This window comes from Onychomys torridus, chromosome 6 (assembly GCF_903995425.1).
Source record: "Onychomys torridus chromosome 6, mOncTor1.1, whole genome shotgun sequence".
Lineage (NCBI taxonomy): Eukaryota > Metazoa > Chordata > Mammalia > Rodentia > Cricetidae > Onychomys > Onychomys torridus.
This window is the reverse complement of record NC_050448.1, coordinates 75,917,998-75,938,712: the sequence shown is the minus strand read 5'-3', so window position 1 is coordinate 75,938,712 and position 20,715 is coordinate 75,917,998. Positions and strand designations below refer to the sequence as shown.

At 49.5% G+C, this 20,715-nt stretch overlaps 1 protein-coding gene across 2 annotated transcripts in view; it reads right to left on the bottom strand.

Moving 5' to 3' along the window:
* Nucleotides 1–19,580, bottom strand: part of Igsf3 (immunoglobulin superfamily member 3) — a 71,408-nt gene extending 51,828 nt beyond the window's left edge. The window contains exons 1-2 of one of the 2 annotated variants that reach the window (XM_036190046.1): nucleotides 19,476–19,580; nucleotides 18,198–18,872 (exon numbers count right to left, since the gene is read on the bottom strand). In XM_036190046.1, the coding sequence (XP_036045939.1) occupies nucleotides 18,198–18,240 (43 nt within the window). In that variant the 5' untranslated portion in view covers nucleotides 18,241–18,872; nucleotides 19,476–19,580. Of the gene's footprint in view, nucleotides 1–18,197; nucleotides 18,873–19,025; nucleotides 19,353–19,475 lie in introns of those variants that run through there. The other variant, XM_036190047.1, reaches the window with a different exon arrangement.
* Nucleotides 19,581–20,715: the final 1,135 nt, after the last annotated feature.

Below are 20,715 nucleotides of genomic sequence, written 5' to 3'. Positions count from 1 at the left end.
CCACCTGCACTAGAACAGTACATTAAAAATGAAGGTTATGGCGAGGTCAGTGCCATGCCTATCCAGAGACAGGCTAACTAAGGTCCAGATACGACCTGTGGGGTGCGAAGACAGCCAAGGCTCATGGACCAGGATCTGAGTCCTCACTGTCATCAGAAGAGAACAGAGGTGGGCAAGGTGAGACACAAGGGGGAAACGGGATCAGGGGTGACACACACCATCAAAGTCTGCAATATATCTCCCAGCCGTGAGCACCTCCCGGCTAAGGCCCCGATCCACAGATTCTGTAAGCTCAACACAGTGACTGTTTCGAACTGCTTAGTCTTGGGCTGATTTGTTACACAGCAAAGATAACCAGTGCACGCGCTACGCTTTCCCTCACTGTGTCTTCAGAACCTGTCAGATGATGGACACCAAGACAGCACTAGAGAGAAGGAGAAGTCAAGCGGGTTCATCCAAGCTGATATGCCTTGGCCAACACTAATGGTGCCTACCACTGAGCAGGGCAGGAGCTGCGTACCCGGCCCCGTGCCAAACGTGTTCCCGAGGGGCTCCAGTTAACTCTCAGCACCGTGCTCACATCTCCTCATTTATGGTCCAGGAACCGAGACCTTAGAAGCATTCGATAATTCGCCGAAATTCATGCTGCTGTTCCCCATGCAAATGTTTGCTGAATGCTGGTTGGGGAAAAGAAAGATGGATGACTAGAAAGACAGACAGACAAATAAATGAAAGGCCGGGCTGACAGTATCACCCTCTTCCAGGGGTTAAATGTGACCTAGGCCCTGTCGGACGAAAGAAGCAAGCTCGGGGTGTGAAATACGAGTGGCTGCCAGTAAGCAAAATGGCCTTGACACACACTCCTGACGACCCCCTGGGTGACGGGGAAAGCAGAGGGAAAGGAACTGGAGCCCTTGCTCCATTAGGAAGACAGACAGTGCTGTCCCTGTCTTTAAATTTTTCAACTCAGAGAGAAAGTCCCAGGTAGGCAATGCCATCTGTCTCCCTGGCCTGAAGGGTTTTCTCCTGGGGGCTTCTGGAGTCAACCATGGGAGCTCCCACAGCCACAGTGAGAAGGAGAAGGTCTCGCCCCTGCCTCAGCTTTGTTCAGAGGAACAGCCGACTCCCCCACATACACTCTCACTTGCTGCCTGACGAAAACCAGATGTCAAGTGCCCCGGCACTCCTGGGGCCCTGTGCTCTTAGGAAAGCAATGGGAGCCAGACAGCAGACAGACTACACCCTAACCAAGCGTGCAGTGCAGACGGGCAGCGCCTAGCTCTGGGCTCCAGAACCTTTCAGGAAAAGGCGCCTTTTGGATGTCTTCAGAGCAGGGAAAGATAAGGAGTGAGTGACAATTCATCCTACTCAGGGACCAGAGCTTGTGCTTGAAGCTCCACAGTTCACTGACTGGCGTGCCCAACAGTTACCATTAGAAACCAGTCACCAAACAGTGCCCTCTGCAAGACACTTGGCTTTCGGGAGAGAGCAGACCCATGGGGAGAGCAGCCGCATCACTCATGAACAAGGATTGCCTCCCCTGGAGAGCTGAAGGGTTCTGAAGTCAGGACAAAAACCCGATGTTCAAAACAATGAGAATCCCAGGGATAAAATGGAGTTGACCCGTAAGCTCTAGCCTGCTTGCAAATCAAGACAGGAAAGGGAAGCAGCGACAGCCTGAAGACCACATGCCCCGCAGACCGCAGGGCAGCCAGTGGCGCCCACCATACTTCAGCACGTGTCCACTGATCCATGGTCTGTCACGTCACAGTAATTCCTGGCCGCTTATCCTTAGAGTCTAGCCCATTGTCTCACTGAATTCAAGGTCTCCTGACTTGGATCTCCCATCATTATCTCAAAGCCCCAATGGCAAAAACCAAATAACATCGCCCTAAAACCTGACTCTTCCAAATTTCCATTGCACGTCATTTTCCAAGTCATTACACACACGCCCCAAGAGTCAGCATGCGGATTTCACCGTCCCTCAATAGTCAAGCCTCCTTTCGCTGGTTACTCTATTCCTTTATAGTCTTCCTGAGATGTCTTCACCCCCATTCCCTACACCTCCCAACTCAGAACTCATCCCGACAAATGAATGCTTCGGCAGCTTACACTGATCACTTGGCTTTGACTCCCACCAGGCCCCACTTCCAGTCAGCCTGGCTCCTTAATCCTACTTGCACCCCAGGGTCCATGCTCATGAGCCTCTCCTCTCTGCCCAAGGGCCCACAATACTTTCACCTATAAATCAAATATCCAAGTCTACACATACAATCTGAGGCCCTGTGGAATCGGAATCCCAATGAAATTAGGACATAATGTCACCATTCCGACAACGCCACCTCCACGCTCACACCTGTCTCAGCAGGTCTGCTCATGCTAGCCCCCTCCTCAGACACCCTCCCGCTCTTCTTCAGAGTGCATCCACTCCAGATGCAATCTCCTCACTCACACGTTCCCTGTCAGTGTATTTCCTGTTCCTTTCCGGCTTACCGCAGGGCTGAGCACTGGCTCCTAACAATATGCTTTTTGATGACAATCTGAATGGCACTGTTTCATGAAAAGAAATCCCATTTCATGCTCACTCAGGGAGTGTCTGAGATAGGTTGCCTCCAACTATGAGCAGCCAAAAATATCAACTCGTCCAGTAAACACAGAGAACAGAAAGTATGGAGGCTAGACTGCTCGCTTTCCAGGGCCTCTGTCAAGCACCTTAATCCCTCCCCGTTTCTTCTCTCTTGACAAACTTGCTTCCTCATGGTGATAAAACAGCTGCCTTGCCTCCAAGAATCTAGTGGAAGGAGCTTTCCCCTTCCCGATGATTCCTATGAGAAAATGTTTTCCCCAGAATTCCCTAGCAGACATCTCAAGTCTCATTGACCAACCTCATTTGGCCCACATCTCAATGACGGACTGCTTAGAACGATCAGCACTTACTCCAGAGCTGGAAGGAGGGTCACCTTTCCTGGAGTGGGGTGGTATCCAAACCAACCAAACTTTCCCCCTATCCCTGCAGCAGGAAGAGGGAAGAATAGCTGTTACATGAGCAATCAATTATCCCTGCACCAGCAGGGGCCAGGTCATACATCTGTGTTTCCCTCACACTTCAGCCCCATCCTGTGCTGGCACAGGAGGATGCTCGGCAAATAACTGGGCTTGATCAGAACTAGAAATTACCCTGTGCGTGTGAGAAAACGCTGAGCATCATAGCATGGTGGTACAATTGGACATTTGTGGACAGAAACTAGAAAGACAGCCATGAAATCCTAACAGATGCAGAGACGTTCTCATAAGAGAAGGTTGGGGTACTCGGATCCAACTCGAGCCTGGGCCCAATTCCCAGTTCCACAGATAGGGCGTGGGACCCCAGCCAGAAGCTGGGCTTCCAACAGGCCCAGCTGGGCCTTCTCCTCAGTTCAACTCTTGCTTCTGATGGACTAGTGGGCTCCAGTCCAGCCCACAACTCACCACACAGAAGTTCCAGGCTCAAAGGAAGCCCATGAGAAGGAATGTTATGGCCATCAAAAGTAACTGAGCATCCTGTGTAGACCTGTCAGCATTCCTTCCCTGGGACAAGAAGCCAAGACAATCCCAGAGGTTTCAGCCCATAGCTGTTTGGCCCTTTTGCTTTGGGGCTTGTGGCAAGGCAGGACACCATGGCAGAGAGCAAGAGTGGAACCAAGGGCTAACCTCATGGTGGGCAAGGAAATAAAGACATAAAGAGGAAGTGGCCTTGCCAAGAGCAGGACCCTACAGACATAACTTCCTCCCATTAGCCACACGCCCCCAAGGCCCCATGGCTTCCCCAGAGCATCACAGGCTGGTGACCCAATCCTTATCACATGGGCCTTTGAGGGACATTCAAGATCCAACCCACAGCTCTGGAGCCACACAAATCGTGAATGAGTGCACAGGAGCAGGAGTGCTAGCCCGGAGAGAGATCGTTCGGCTGTGGTATGCCTTCTCTCCCGCCTCTTTTCTGCCCAGGCCAGCCAACCCCTACGCCTGCCTCCTGGTTCAGACTTCCTGCATGCTCTTCCAGCTTCTCTGCCTATTGATAGCACCACCCCAAATACACATGGCCCCACGTGGGGCTGAAAAGGGGCCTAAAAATGTCATGGGAAGCACACAGGAGGCAAGGTCCCCCACCCCACCCCACTCCCACCGCTACCCCCACCCTGCCCTCCCAATGCCCCCAGGCTGTATCAGAAGACTACACTACTTGAGTTTTAGGAATTCCTTTCTAAATATTGGAGCTGACATTTCCTTGGCTAAAGAGAACCACATGAGGGTTGGGGATTTAGCACAGTGGTCGAGCGCTTGCCTAGCAAGCGCAAGGCCCTGGGTTCGATCCTCAGCTCAAAACAAAAAGAGAACCATATGAAATACTAAGAGGTAAACCAGCAGGCCTGCCCAACCCACAGCCCACAGCCTGCAAGCAGCTGGCAACAGCTGTAAGTATGGCCCAACAGAACATCATTGACTTATTTAAAACAATTATATTTTTTTAACTTGACTGCACCATTTCCTGGCATGACCTCCATAAATGACAAGGTCACATTGCAATGTCTTAAGGTGGGGCACACCTAGATTATGCATTCAACCTTCAATACATATTAACTGAGCAACTACTAGGTTGAACCCTATGGCCCTGCTGACATTTGGCTCGTTTACTGACCTTTGAAACTGGTAACATTATACAGTTCATCTTAATATCAACCCTGTGCCAGGCAAGAGCAAGAGTCTTGAGATACTACAAGTCACAGATGCAATCTCTGCAAGGATAGGGGTACACAGTCTTAGTGTTAAACCATTCATTACAAAAGTAACCCCCAGTTTAGCCTCGGTGCTCTCATCAAGGACCAGGGCACCAATCCTCTTGTGCATGACTTCACTGTTCGTCTATAAATGGCATCCTTGCTGACGACCCGCTGGGACTGTATAGGCTAGCACAGGAAGCTGAATCCCCTCCACAGACACACTGCCAAGCACACAGAGCACATTACACATTTTAAATGTATTGGCTTCTGTTGTGACAGGCAAAATCAGGTGTGTGGAAGCATTTGAAAGGCAAACTATGGAACCTCTGGTACTGCCGATATGGTTGAGTTAGGGTCTTAACAATACAGATCTTAACACCGCATGTAAACTACCCGCAACCGGGAGTTTCATGGGGACTATTTAAAATACTTAGGAGAACAAACGGTTCTCAGGCACAATCTAGTATTTCAGAAACTCCATTTGCATCAACAATGGGTCTGCTAATTGCAAATCATTCTTACTTCTCTCCTATAGCGGGTTCCCCCAAGGATCTTTATTAGGCACTCCATTAGCCTAGTCTGAGTTGCAATATTTACTTACAAGTAATAACAGTGAATTTCTTGAAAAATCTTTGGTAATTCAGGCATTTCACTAATTTAGCTAAGCTTCCTCATTAGTCTACACTGTTAGGGATTTGATCACTCTACCAAAAGAAACGACTGAGGCTACCCTTGAGGTTTTGGCCACCAAATTCTTTCAAAGAGTACCTTTGGTAGTGGGAACGTGAGCTCACATTCAAAGTGGGTGGAAACAGAAAATCAATAGACAACAACTTGAAGAACCACTGTGATCCAATTTAATCCAGCCATGGGTCCTTGTGAAGTCATGTCCAAACCATAAGTAAAGCACATGGCAATGTCAGATCCTGCACCTCTGATCTCATTTGTGGGCAGCAGGCCTCAGATGGTTCTTCAGCATCTCCCTGAGCCAGCTCCAGACACACACTGCAGGATCACGAGTGAGCCCGGGTGACATCTTCACTCCAGTTCACTTACTGTTCTGGGTACCAGCATGCAGATTTAGTAACACACTGGTCACATTCATGGGGCATCCTGAACTCTCTCGACATGGCAAATGAACATCGGGCCTTGCCCCTGTGCCAGTGACACACAAAACCTGCTGCCAGCTAGAAAGACACCGGGCCTTTCCAAAGAATACCAGGCTCCATCCCTCCTCCTCCTCAGCAGAACCCTGACAAATCTCCCAGATGCAGGCAGGATGCTCATGGGCTGGGGAGATTATGTTCTGAATGTCTTAAGAGATTAGTTACTTAAAATCCTCTCCGTGACTTCAGTCATCCCTGCCACAGACACAGAGTAAAAGGCTCCTTGATTAAAGCTGAATGCCTACACACTGGCAGAAGGGAGAATATGCAGAAGAAAACAAGAGTTGGATTCCTGATGGGCACAGCACCAGCTCCAGGACAGGAACTGGGTAACAGTGACAGCGAGGCATGGAATCATGTTCAGCAGCAATGCCAGGCTCCTGTATCCACTCATCGCTCCCCCACCCCAGAACACAGATATCAGAGACAGAATCTGATTTATCCCCAAAGGAGGCCCTGTTCTCCCCAAAAGCCAAATGTGGGAAACTGCAGATCCTCTGTGGTAGGGGAAGAGGGGAAGAGTTTATCTCCTGGGATGTTTTAAGTACAACAAAGCTGATATGCAGAGCGACGTTAGGGGAATTTTCCAGGCCTTCGGCTGCCCCTTCGCTCACCTCCTCACGGCCACCACCAGCCTCTTCTCCTCTAGAATAATTTACCTCTGTAATTAAGAGGGCTGCACAGGAGATCTTCCGGGATACTTTCAAAATAAATTCAAGTCTAGGGACACATTAGTTCTAATTCTACCTCCTCCTTCCCAGAAGCCCACTGTTCTAGTCTCCCAGCCAGACACTATCACTACTCCCAGAGAAGGCTAGGGAGAGAGCCAAGCAGGGTGCCCAGATAGGATCTTGCTTTTTCTTCACAGTGCAATACCACAAGACAGCCCACAAGACTGTTCAGTATGCAATTTTTCATTCTCAACCACTAGAAGACAATACAAAACTGTCCAGCAAATCATCTCTAAGCAGAGTCAGAAAGGGCTGTCTAGTTTTCTAGTTCAGGGATAAACCTGGAACAGATGTGTAATGGGCCCCCCCCACAAAAAAATAACAAGTATGTATATGCATCTGTGCATCAGAATTCCCAGACCACAGCAGAACCACTGCCAAATAAAACCAATGAGGAAAACCAGAAGGGCCTCAGGCTAGCACTGCTCACAGCGAGAAAGCAGGCCTAGCACAGAGCACTCAGGGGCAGCAGCTGCCTGTGTTGGGCCACAGCCATGTCCACCAGGCAGTTTATAACCAGCTTGAACCTGCAGACTTAAAGATCACTGGAGGGGGGAGAAGCCCCCTGGCTACCCTGGAGTCCAACAGGAACTCAGGAGAAGATTACAGAGGAAAGCCTTCTTAGGATTACCACCAAAGTTGTAAGGATGCCTAGTAAGGGCCCCACAGTGGTGTGGCCTGGGCTATGGGCTCCCAGACAGAAGTCACACTGCAGGAGACAGGGGACACATGGAAGGTGAAGAAGACCAATCAACCTTCCCACCGAAACTCCAATACAAGGAGAGAGCCTGGTGTGGACACCGTCTCCTATCTGATAAGCAGTGTGCCCTTTTTCTACTTCTATTCTAGTTCCCTGGAAATTCAGAGCCACGGATGAAGCTCCCAATTCCCCAAGAAAGCCAGTATCCCCAGTAGTCAAAAACAACAGTTGGTCCTCATATCCAGACAGCATCCCCAACAGTCAATAACAACAGTCAATGCCTGTATCCAGACAGCATCCCAGCAGTCAATGGCAAGAATCCACATATCCAGCGCTCAGGATACTTGCCTATTTTCAATAGAAAGAATTTCTCCTATACCATCAATTACTTCCATCTCCTCACATCAGCAATATTCTAAATCCTTCCCTAGGGGTCCTTTGTCATGGGCTGCCCTGGGTATTAGTAATCCATGGCCATTAAAGAATGGAAGAAAAGAAAAAGAGAGAAAGGATGTCAAAGTGTCAGCCAGAAAACAGACTTACCTTAGGGACAGACGAGGGAGGGAGGAGGGCAAGGGAGGAGGGAGAGAGATGGAGAGAGAGACCCTTTGTACCAGCATGTTTTTAATTATCCCCCTATTTATGAAAGATTAAAAATACTTATCAGGTGACTACTTAAGAGTGTCCGTCACAGCGTTAACTTTTAATTCCAAGGCATTTGAGATAGCAGAACAATGAAGTCTGGAGTAGACACTCAAATATTTACTGGGTGAATGTATAAAAGGTTTCGGGAAGTTTTAAGGTAGATTCTAACAGAAGAGGGCTCCTCTGGTAGTCTCCAGAAGGGTGACAGGGGTCAGACTCAGTTTAAGAGTCTCCTACCATATTTGAATTCAACAACCAGCGCCCCAGAATAGCAGCTATTTTTTAAAGGTGAACCAGGCTCTGCAAAGCCACACCGGTGAGCCTGAGAAGTAACCCATCTTGAGAGTATCTCTCCCCAGCAGCGCACTGTAGGCAGCAGGGGAAAGTTCTCTCCCTGGGGTGGAAATCTCAGGGGGGGAGGGGGCTGTTGCCTGTGAACTTGGAGGCTAGTTCCTTTACTGTGATTTGGGGGAATCATGTGAAAATGGAAAACTCAGTTCTTTTCCAGCTCGAGAACAAACAAGAATGTTGGATTGAGTCAGACGCAACCCCCAGTGTTTATGGCTGTCTCCTTAACAAATCCTCAATGGGTTTCATTTTAATCTAACAGAATTTCAACATTATGACAAACTGGTCAGTAAAACATGAATGTGCTTAATTTGTCAAATTTATGTGTTTTTTTCAGAGAAAATATTCAGGATAAACAAGTTGATTATCCTCATTAACTACACTAACATTTAAGGCCAGTGTTTTTATTATGACTCTTGGTTGCCTGATGATGGGGAGACGGAATTATTCTGTTGTATAGCTGCTGAATGAGTTCACGATTCCCCAGTGACTTTACAAATTACAGCCTCAGCTAGCTATAAAATAAGCAAATCAGTTCTGATATGACTATAAAATTAAGCCTGAAAAAAAGAAGTGAGGTAAATCACCCCTTTAAAATCATGTTGTGGAACAGAATGTTCTGTATGCTTCCATTTATGTCAGAAAAATGTGTATCTGAGTATACATGCAGAAGTGTCTGAGAGACTATATACTAATCATAAGAAAAATATATCAAATCCAATAAGGGGTGTGGGACAAAGACAGAAATGTGCACGTTTTAATTTCTGTTTCTTATCTCTCTTTTTTTTTTCAGTGTTAAGAATGACACTCAGCTGGCGGTGGTGCACAACTTTAATCCCAGCACTTGGGAGGCAGAGGCAGGCGGATCTCTGTGAGTTCGAGGCCAGCCTGGTCTACAGAGCAAGATCCAGCCCCCAACCCCTACTTCCTATATTTCTTAGGACAGAGTTATGTTCTCTTGTTACCTCTGCCAAAAACAATCCTCAAAATCAAAAAAATAATAAAGTAAACATACGCTATCATCTAAATTAAAACCAGTGTCATTTTACTGTTATACAATACTCTAGCCTACAGCATTCTATTTAACTGTTTTAAATTATGGCTTAATTCAAACCAAATGCTCTGTTTAAAAAAAATAAATAAATAAAACAAAACTCTCCATTTCCTGTAGGTGAGTCCTACCTAAGAGAGTGTGACATCTCGTTCTCTGGAAGTCTTTTTCCCTTTCTCTCTTTGCTTCCTCGTTGGACTGACATAATACACATATTTATGGAGTCTGACTGGGTGTTTTGATTACACAATGTGTACGTTCTCTAGAAGTACTTTAGCAAACAGAGAGTCCCCAAGGCGGGGCAGGGTGGGGCTGGGCAGGAGCAGCTTGACCTACAGTACCAAGTGAGAGCTCGGCTCCACCTCCTCTTCTCTGTACTCAAAGTGCTTCCTGGCTAAGTCAGCCAAGGTAGTAATGTAAATAAGGGACACACACCGCTCAGTTACCCAAGGTCCCCCGAGGCCTCAAGCCGCCACTTGTGGTCAGGAAGCTGGCCACCTGGGAGATTTCGAAACACTTGAGAGTGTTGCCAATCCCAGTCCAGAGCCAAGGTGCCAACACTCCAGTATACAGGGGGGTGTGTGTGTATGTGGGGGTGGGGGGGGGGGGGGGGGGGGGGGTGGACTTCGGCCATCTTTGCAACCCACAGCCCAAGCCTGACGGCAGGAGTGTATGAAAGTAAGCTACCGTACTGATGATCACATAGGAAAGGCACACTCACTATTACTTAATAGACGATGTCTCTAAGAAAAAGATTTGAAAACGGGCAGCTCTCAGGGACGAAGGAATGACAGAACAGGCCCTTGAGAAGTGGAGGTCGGAAGCCTGCCTCTAGACCCACGCCCTGCAGAGAGCAGAGGTCACCAAACAAGGGGTGCCAAGCAAGGGGTACCAAGCAAGGAGTACCAAGCAAGGGGCAGCAGCAGACAAAACTCTGGAGTACCAGACAATGGTGCCACAGGCAAAAACTGATTTGTATGCAAAACTAACACTTACTTAAGGTGAGCCTGGGCAAACAGCATCAGAGAATCACTGGAAGGAACACATGACCAGCATCAGTTTGAGTTTCATTTTCAATAAAGACAATGATGAGCACCATCAGGTGGGTGAGGGAGGACAATGACTTCTTGAATTCCCAACTCGACTGGCTGCTTCTGCTCTGATTATCAGGTGATGAATACCAGGAACTGAGAACTTGGTCTGGTTCAAGAGCAGGCATGTGCCTTCCCTTCTACCTCTGGAATCCTTCGGATGACAACCTGGGGGCTGGATGACCACTCCCCAGTGTTCCTCCAGGATTCCCACTGACAACTTTCTCCACCACCTGTCTCTGACCCCAAAACCCAGTTTCATACCAACTGTCTGCTCCAATTCTTACCAACCAGCACCAGGAGGACCTGGCTCACTGACAACCTTCCCCGCCCTCCTAGAAGTTCCCACAATCCTGCCAAAAATGTCATTCCCCTGATCCTTAGAAAAATGTCTAGAATTTGAGCTGCTCCCGAAAGCCCTTCCAGATGGACCAGTGACCAGTTTCTCCAGCATCTTCCTCACCTGAAGTCTCTTCCTTTGCTGCTCTTACTCCCCGACCCCCAACAATAGACACCCCTCCTCTAAGAGTATGTGATGTCAGTGCTGGCCAGTCTATCTGCCAATCAATTTACCTTTTGTTTCTCTGGTGGCCTTAGGTATGTCTTAGGGCAGTGGTTCTCAATCCTCCTAAAGCTGGGACCCATCAATACGGTTCCCTGTGCTGCGGTGACCCCACACACACACCATAAAATTATTTCATTGCTACTTCCTAACTCTAATTTTGCTGCTGTTATGAGCCATCATGTAAATATCTGCTACGCAGGATATCTGATATGCAGCCCCAAGAAAGGGTAGCTCGTCCACCCCAAAGTATCGTGACCCACAGGTTGAGAACCGCTGTCCTAGAGGGCGAGATATACTCTGCAAAGCTTCCCCTGGATGGTGGAGAAGACACTGTCCCGTGAACGTAATTAAAGGGCTGGGCAGAAACTTCGCCTGAACTCTCATTAGTATAAAGCCTTATTATAAAGCCTTTTTAAATGCATCTGACCACCTTCCAGCCAGGGAGAGTTAATATAATTCAATCTTCAATTTAGGATCTTGCAGGGCCCCAGGCTCATCATTCTCTCCTGCTACTATAATTATAGATGGGGGGAAAAATGTAGAGACTGGGTGGACAACTGCTTGAAAAGTGAAGTGCAGAGTACACCTCCACCTTGTAAGATTTGCCCTCTGAAGGCAGAGTTGAGAAAGGCAAACAAACTCCTCTCTGGGGTTAAGGGAGGTCCGCTGCTAAGGTCTTTGTTGAGTACCTGCCTCTGTGGTCACAATTAGCCATTTAATAAAGGGTTCTTTGAGAGGGAATTTGGCAACATGTGATTTTCGACAACTACAACCTTGATTTTTATGTAACTGCTCATTTCTTTGAAAATCGGGGTGGGGGGGCATTCACGCACAGGTGCCCTAAATTTTCTTAAATTGAAAAATCAATGTTTTATAAGGAAGAGCCATGCTTCACATCGCTGGGAAGTTGAAAAGAAACAGGTGTCTGCAGCGGCAAATGAGGAACTCCCAAAGGAAGCTAAAAATGTGAGCCGAAGAATGGCACCCCCGCCAGGAGGCACCCCGGTTCTCCCCTGTAGCCCCTTCCCCCCGCCGGGAGGCACCCCGGTTCTCCCCTGGAGCCCCTTCCGCCAGTCTCAGGCTCAAGGAGAGCAGACGGGGCTCTGGATTCTAAGTCCAAACTTCAATCCATTACACTCTACAGCCATCCTCTTTCCAGAGCCATCCAACCTAAACCGGAAGCTTCCACTTCCACTTCCGGTCACTGAGTCATTTCTTCAGCCCCTAAAATGTCACCCCCATGTCCCGTCATTATAACTGGCCGTGACTCCTGCCCACCCCTCCACACCCTGCCCATTCTAAACACTGGGAAAGACGCTTCATTAGAGGCTTTGAAAATCAAGGAGGCATTCATACACAGGTGAGCTAAATTTCCTTACATTGAAAAGCCAACGTTTAAGAATTAGAACATTCGCATTTCTTCCCCCAACCACCACAAGTTTGGGAGCTGGCATTTGAACCCTGCCAGTCTGTGAGGGAATTCAGGAGGTATGTAAACCTGAAAGTGAGGAATGACATCTTTATTCTCACTAGCCTCCAAGTGAACCTTAACAATCCCTTTGATTTTCCCAGCAACGTTTCTAGAATCAGCGATTCTCGAAGCAGAAATAACATACTTTTATCAATGAAGTCAACACATCCTCAAAATACCAAACACTCATCACTATCCCAGCACTAATGCTTATTAGATTCCATGTTAGGAGTTGTTAGTTTAATGTGTTATTAAAGAGGAATGCTGCGCTATCACATAGTTTTGTGAATATTTTGATAGCTCTATTTCAATATAATTGATTTCCTTTTGGGGGGGTGGTATTTGTATCTTTTTTAATGCTATGCTTAGGTTCACCGGACTGCCAAAAGGAAACACAAAAGACCCAGAACCCCTGTTTGGTAGAATGAAGGCTTAAGAGCCACCATCAGAAACACCTGGGTTCAAGACCAGTCCCTGGCAACTTCCAGCTCCTTCTAGAACAGTGGTTCTCAGCCTTCCTAACGCTGCGACCCTTTACTACAGTTCCTCATGCTGTGGTGACCCCCAACCATAAACTTACTTCATTACTACTTCATAACTTTAGTTTTGCTAGTATTATGAATCATAGTGCAAATATCTGATATGCAGAATATCTGATATGCGACCCCCCAAAGGGGATCTTGACCCACAGGTTGAGAACTGCTGTTCTAGAGCAAAGTTAATTCCTCACCTTCAGCTGGGGCATGGCAGCCAACAGGAAAATAGCATTTACTTTGTGAGGGCTAGGAACATAACTCAATGGTACTCAACGTACCTAGGGTGCCGTCGGTCCTGGGATCCATTGCCAGCATTGCCAAGCAAACCAAACAAAAGTATGTCTATTTACCTTTGAACCCACTCTCCAAAAATTAACTGAACTCCTACTCCCTTGGTGGCAGGCACAAGACTGTTCTGGGGCTCATGTAGAGACCATCCTTAAGTTCTTTAGACTGAAGGCCACGTTATGAGAAGTGTTGGCGCGTAACACCCTATAAATACAGTATTCACTACGAACGCCACACATGTTCTTTGTAATTATATGCTGGCTTATGTTGCCTTCTCGGCAACAACTGTTGGTTCGTCTAGCTCATGTCTTTCCCAGTCAGGCTCCTTACTGGCCAGAGTCTGGGCCTCACTCTCCGAAGAACAGCCTGTTTGACAAAAAGAACCCCAGATGGGGAACTGACAGTCCTGGCTTCAGTACTGTTTTCGGCCACTTATAAGTTTGTGGCTATGGCAGAGGCCAAATATGTGTCCACCAAAACCTGCACTCTGCTTAAAGCAAAGCAGTCCCAGGTCTTAAGCATGGCCGTGGCACTTGGGATAAGCATATTTCCCAGTCTTTCTTGCAGATATGGCCATTATGCCTAAGTTCAAGCCAATGAGAATACAAACAGAAGAAATGTGCATACCTTCCCACTAAGTATCCTTAACATACAAGATTCATCATGAATCCTTCATTAATCCTTTCTTCCCTCCTGATGGCTGGAGCCAGATGGCCATATTGGACCCTGAGGTAATATTGAGAGTAAAGGCCATGCACAGGAAGCAAGCCTGAAGGAGACTGGGCCCCAAATACCATGCAGTACATTAATCTGGTCAGCAATCCATTTTAGGCAAATTACTTAATTTCCTTTGACTTCAACATCCTGGTCTATAAAAGAATGGAAATGTAAGGTACCTACTGACTGAGGTTGTCTTGAGGACTGAAAGACAGACTTGGTTCACAATAAGGACTGGAGTTTAAAGAGCTGGTATTACTGTTGCTATAGTAATAACCGTAGCCCCGCTGCAATGGACAGTATAGCAAAAGGGGCAGAACACAGCCCTGGGTGCAGAGAGGTGACTGTCTGGATCTCAAATGACCCCTATACACCCAAAGGTTTGGACCACGGGGTGTCGGTTGGTATTGGGAAGACAAAGAGGACAACTTTCCGAGGTAGGCCCTGGTGGGAAGTCTTCAGGTCACTGAGAGCACGCCCTTTAAAAGTACAGTACAACCCAGCTCCTTCTCCTCCTTTTTCATCCTCGGCAATGAGGTGAGTGGTCTTGCCTGCCCCCGCACCACTGCTCCGCCACCAAGATGCTCTCTGCCCCAAAGCAACAGAGCCAATCCCTAAAGCTGTAAGGCTCAAATGAACCCTTTCTAGGTTAGTTATGCCTGGTATTTTGTTACAGTGATGGAAGGCAGACTACCACAAGGGGCATCCTGGCCAGTCCAGTCCTCCTGACAAGAATCTCTTTCTCCAACACCTTCATGGGATGGTCTTTGGAGCCAAGTATACCATCCTATCAACAGTGTGAGGACAGCTGGCTCGTCCATCAATCACGAAGCCCATCCCTGCTTTAGACCCCTCCCCTGAATGATGCAAACCCCCTGCTCTGTCATCTGCTCCCTCCTTCTCTTCTGCCTTTGATCACCATGCTCTCGCCTCTGAGTTCACACCTATCAGTACATCAAAGTTTCCTTCCATCTCTTTTGGAAGCACCCTCTGGCCTCTCCGTAACAACCGGAAGTAAGTAATAACTTCATGCCATCCTGTTCACACACAAGGCTTCCCAAACCCTATAACCAATGTATGGGTACACTGGGGAACACAAATGCCCGCTAACCATCCGCATGCTCTGTGTTGGTCCAGGGGTGGCTCATCCTCTGCATTTCTCACTGCTGACACTTTCAAAGCTAGTCCATCTTGTTTGCAACATCCACACTGGTCTGGGAGGTCTACATCTTCATGGTAGACAAAACGGAAGCATGCGTTCTGTATCTGCAGCCTACATGCATCTTTCCAGAGTGGTCTCTTCTTGTTTAAGAAGACACAACCCCTACTTTCTTCTCTTACGTACTCCACTGGCAGCTTTACATGTCACCTTTACTCACACAGGCTGTGCCCAGGCACAGACACGGTGCCAGCCACCCCATCTCTCCCGCCCCATTCTCTCTTCCTCACACTCAGATGAGCCTTGATATCTCTCTCTCTCCCTCTCTCTCTCTCTCTCTCTCTCTCTCTCTCCCCCCCCCCCCCATCTTCTGCCCCTCTGGCTCCACCCATTCCTGTCAGGGAGATTCTGCTGCTCACCAGCCCAAGCCTAAGATGTCTTTGGAATGGAAACAAGAAGGTGGCAGCAGCCAGTGGCTGCACACTGGAAGAGCCACCTGGGGCAGCCGAAGGACAGGACACTGGGCAGTCGGGAGGACAGGGACAGAGACTTGCATGATCAGTGCCTAGACAGGCAATAAAAGAGGACCCTGAACCAAACCCCACACACTGGCAAAGGAAGGGAGCAGAAATGTGCAGGCCTAAGGGTCACGCACATCTCACAGATTCACCCTGCAGTTCCCGTCACAGAAGGTCACAGGATTTCTTAGCTCAAACAGCCACATCTGGAGGATGGTTCCTCTATCAGTCCCACTTTCAAGCACTTAACCTGACTCAACTTTCATACAACTGTATTCTAGGTGTGTGACCCGCACGCACGGGCTCAACACCTCCAGATTTTTTACTGTGGTAGAGTCGCAGTACGCATTGATTCCCATCACACAGCAGGAATGCTGACACATGAGTCAAACCACACAGGGCGGCCAGCAGGAACCAAGACTGAAATGTGGTTTCTTTCCTCCCCAAACACCCTGTGCTTCTCCCAGGTGAAGACTAGTAGGAGGCAGGCCTCCCTGGCCACGTTGCCAGCTATCAGATGACAGGCCAAGAGAGTCCCCCAGAGGGGCTCAGAATGGGGCAGGCATTAGTGTGCTGGTCCACAGTTCCAAACACCTCCACTTTCACACACACCTGGCCTTCCACCCCAGGAGCCCTTTACAGCCACCTGGAGACTCAGCCTCCTCCAGGGCCCCTCTTTGCACACAGGGGTGAGAGAGGATGACAGCACTCAGTGGGTGACAGGGTCCCAGCTCCCCTCCACAGAGGGACCTAGAGAGTGAACAGCAGGGAGACCAGCAGGCAGCCTCACATTTCTTCAACAGCCAAAAAGAAAGAAAGGGTGCAAATGTCATAGTTCCCTGTTTTCCATTGGTAGCTCCTTCTGCCCTGGGCCCCACCCATCCCCTCAGTCACACACCCAAGCCTGGGAAGTAGGGCCGGAGGGGTAGGTAGGGGCTGTTTGTGTTCTTTCCAATCTCCATGAATCACTAACTGCTGATTCAAGCTGAGACATAATGACCAATACTGTACAAGACATATAAATACAGTCTAAGAGACCAGCCAAGGGAAACCTTTACCTGAGCACCCAGGAGACATGGGGACCCTGTATCCCAACAACTGGACAGCTGACTAAACCCTCAGACAGACAGGGTGTGCATGCCTGTGCACATGTGCGTTGGGCAGGAAAAGGCTGACATTAATATACTCACACACTAATTCCCCGACTCAGCCAAAGACTCCATTCCCACTCCAGAGAATTTGGTATCACTGCTCTGAGGTGGTTACCTGACTATCAAGATTTTTTTTTTAAAAAAGATGCCTTAAAGACATCAGCCTGTACCCAAGTTTGAGTACCACCGAATGAACGCGTTGATTATGAGTTTCAAACACATTATGAGGCAGTCAAGATTTTTTAGGACATCTTACATCCCTTAATTGCAGACTTTGGATGTTTTATTGAGATTCAGATGTCAATCAAGATGAGGCTGAGATAGGAATTCAAGTCTGTAACTCCAAAGTCCATCCCCATTCCACGCATCTGTCAACTTTCGTAAGGGTGCAGACAATTCAGAGACAACCTCCAGGGATAAATTCCGTAAGTACAGGACACCTAGAATAGAGAAGCAAATGGCCAACAGCCATAACATCTCAGAATGCAGAGGATAGAGTCACACAGAGAAGGTAGGGGGTGTGTCCATGCTTGAGGTCTGAGGAGATCCAGTAAGAGAATGATATCGAGTTTAATATAAACCAAAGCATTGGAAGATACCCAGTGGAGATGCGCTCCATGGCACCAGACTAGACTGGGGCTGGGGATCTACACTGGAGATGGAAGCCTGAAGAGGGTCAAGGGCTCACTTCTGAGACCACAGTTTCTTCCCCCGAATGAGCCCTTCGGACTTGTCTCGGAGGGTATGAAAACCAATCATCAAAACACACCCCTTGCCAGGCAGCCCCCAGTATCTCCAGCCTCACCTCCTACAGGGGCCATGAACTGGGCTGCGGTGGTGAGGACACAAGACTAGTTAAGTGTCTTCAAACACATTTAGCCTACAGACTTCTTAGGCAAGACAAAGCCTCCCTTCAACCCCCAGCCCTCCCACTCCCACGTCCCCCTCCAAAAACAACAGTAAGAAAAGTCATTCATCAACCCACCTTTCCCAACAGAGTGAGAATTATGTTGTAACTTCCCTGGAACCTGCAGACCCAACACAAAAGTGAAAACACTGGAAGCATCAACCCACACAGCCACAGGGGCTTCACCCAAAGGCCCAGGGCAGTAAACACACCTGCCTGAAGACAACACGTATCCCACAATGGACCCTCTTGGTACTTCTGTCCACTGTCACACTCTGGCTACCCCATACTGTCCCCCCAAAGCCCAGTGTTGATGGGACAGAACCACAAGGAAATCAGCAATGAGAGCAGGTTTAACTTTCACAGCCGTAGAACTGATAAGCAGTCACTTACCCAGCACAGCCAGACAGCTCAACACTGGGAAAAAGCACTTCATGTCGGCGGCGGCCGCAGCAGGACGAGGACACGGCACAGGGCACTGGGCTTCTCCCACCGCCTAATCTCTCATTACTGCCAATCCACTTATAGCTCCGGGGTACAGTTTGGAAACAGAACTTCACAGGGGAAAAAAAAAAACCCGAGAACCAGTCAAAGACAGGAGGGAGTTGGGGGCGGGGGAGGGGAGCGGCAAGAGAGTCCTCTACGCTAAAGGCAGGGTCCAGAGCAATTCCGAAGGCGCTCTAGGCTTCTTCCACATTGTATGCTTTGCAGTCTCCACCGGAACTGTGGATTCTGGTGGATTAATCCTCAAGGAAAATGGGAGGAAAGAGAGTCTGAGAAAATCCTTTCATCCGTTGATTATACAGAAATGTCCTTGGCTTCGCAGTGAAGGTGTCTGAGATCTCTCATTCGGATCCCCCAGAGGGAACCAGACAGGTTTTGTCAAAACCTGGGCCAGTCAAAGCACCCAGACTGGTGAAGACACTTTGGGTTTCTTCATCAAAAAGTCCATCTCCATCCATGGTGATAGGTCACGGTGCCGTCACCTGCCCCAGAACCTCCCAGATGCACGCGAAGTAAGCTGGCATTCGGTAGCCCGGGAGCGGTCCCACAAAAGCCGGCAGATTTCTAAAACAAACACAGCAGACGTTTATCCAAGGCCAACACAACCACCGCAAAACCGAGAGAGGCCGAAGCGCCGGGTTGGCCGAGCCACCCGGGTCCCCTCCCTGGCTAGGGCAGCCCATGTGTGTGTGCATCCTGACCTTGTCCAAGTCTTACCTTCTGTGCCCTACGCCTCAGTTTCCCCGCCCAGAGCAGAGCAATTATGATTGTTCTCAAAACACTTTCACCAAATGCCTCTCACTCGTGGGCTTTTCCCGTCGCGGTCCACGGAGCGGGGCGCGGCGGGCAGCCCCACCCTCGGCAGCGCGGGTCGCCACGGGGCTGGCACGGGGCCGCGACTCGGGGCGCCGGCCGTGGGAGCCGGGGCGCGCCGCGTCCCAGGTGGCCCGCTATTGTTTTACCTCCCCGGCGGTTGATTCTGAGACGCTGGCAAAGAAAAGGCACCGAGAAGAAGGGAGCCCAGGGCTCCGCTCGCCGTCGACCGAGCCCGCCCCGTGCGCGCCGGGTCGAATGGAGGAAGGGGCTTGGGCCCGGGGCGGGACGCCGCCGATCCCCACGCCACGCTCCCCGTGCCCCCGACCCCGATCCGCGCCTGCCCGCGCTCACCTCGCCCGGGGTCCCGCAGCTCCCAGCGGCCGATAGTCCGCCAGTACGTGTCCCGCACGCCTCCCAGGACGCGCAGCTTCCTCCTCGCCTCCCGCAGCGGCTCAGGCTGCCCCGCTCCCGCCCCGCCCCAGGCCCCGCCCTCCCGCTCCCGCCTGGCCCGCTGCTCCCGGCGTGGCGAGCAGGGGCGAGGGCGGTGGCCTCACAGGGACACGCCCCCGCTACGCCCCGCCCACCGCCCCGGAGCTCCCAGGCTGCGCCCGTGCGCAGCTGCGGACCACCTGGGATGAGCTGATGGAAAGTTAACCCCGGGTTCGCGCACCGCCGCCCCTTCCCGAAGCCCAGGCCCTGGTGTCGCGTCTATTGCCCGATAAACAATAGCAAAGCACGTTGCTGGAGACCTGAATTTGTTTTCATAGTGAACCCCCACAATTGTGTTTCACTCTAGTATAGAATCTGGATCCCGAAAACCTGGGTTCTTGCCCAGATGCCTCCACTTCCTAGCGGTGGGCCTTAGCCCGTTTGCCTCGGTGCCTCAGTTTGTTTATCTGTTACAAAAAGGAAATAACCTCTGCTTAATAGGGTTGTGTGAGATGTCCACGCCACACTTGTAAAGCACTTAGCAGAATGCCTCATATGTCAAAAGCACTCAGTAAAAATGAACTGTCATTATAACAGTGCTCTCCATGCAAGTGCCTCCATATTTAGTCAATTACCAAACACAAAGTGCTAAAATGACTCATTACAGACGGAGCAAGTCGGATCGTACTGCCCTTTGCGGAGCTTGTTGTCTGCTTGGGGTCACTAACGTGAGCCGAACATAAAGTGGAAAATGGGGTCGAGGAAGGCTCCCAACCCTGTGTTGTTGGGGTGGAATCAGGCAGGATAGGGCCCAGGAAGCTTCTCCTAGAGAAAACAGATAATTCCGTGGAGCAGAGTACAGGCGAGGAGGAAGAGGAGATATCACAGGCCCTGGAAACACCTTTAGAGGCCCAGAGAGGAAAGACTCAGGACCTATGACAAAAAGCTCTGTGGGCCCCTAAGTAGATGGGAAGGAAGACTAGCAAGAAGGGGTCTGTAACAAAGAATCAGAAGCCAGAGGGGTGAAGGATTTGGCCTTGAGATTGGGTCCAGGAGACACCCTTGATGGGTTTGAGTAGGGAACTGTGTGGCTAACAGATGTGCATTTTATAAAACCGCTTGGCTTAGGAGTAGAGGGTGGGTGGAGGAATTTTCTGGAAGA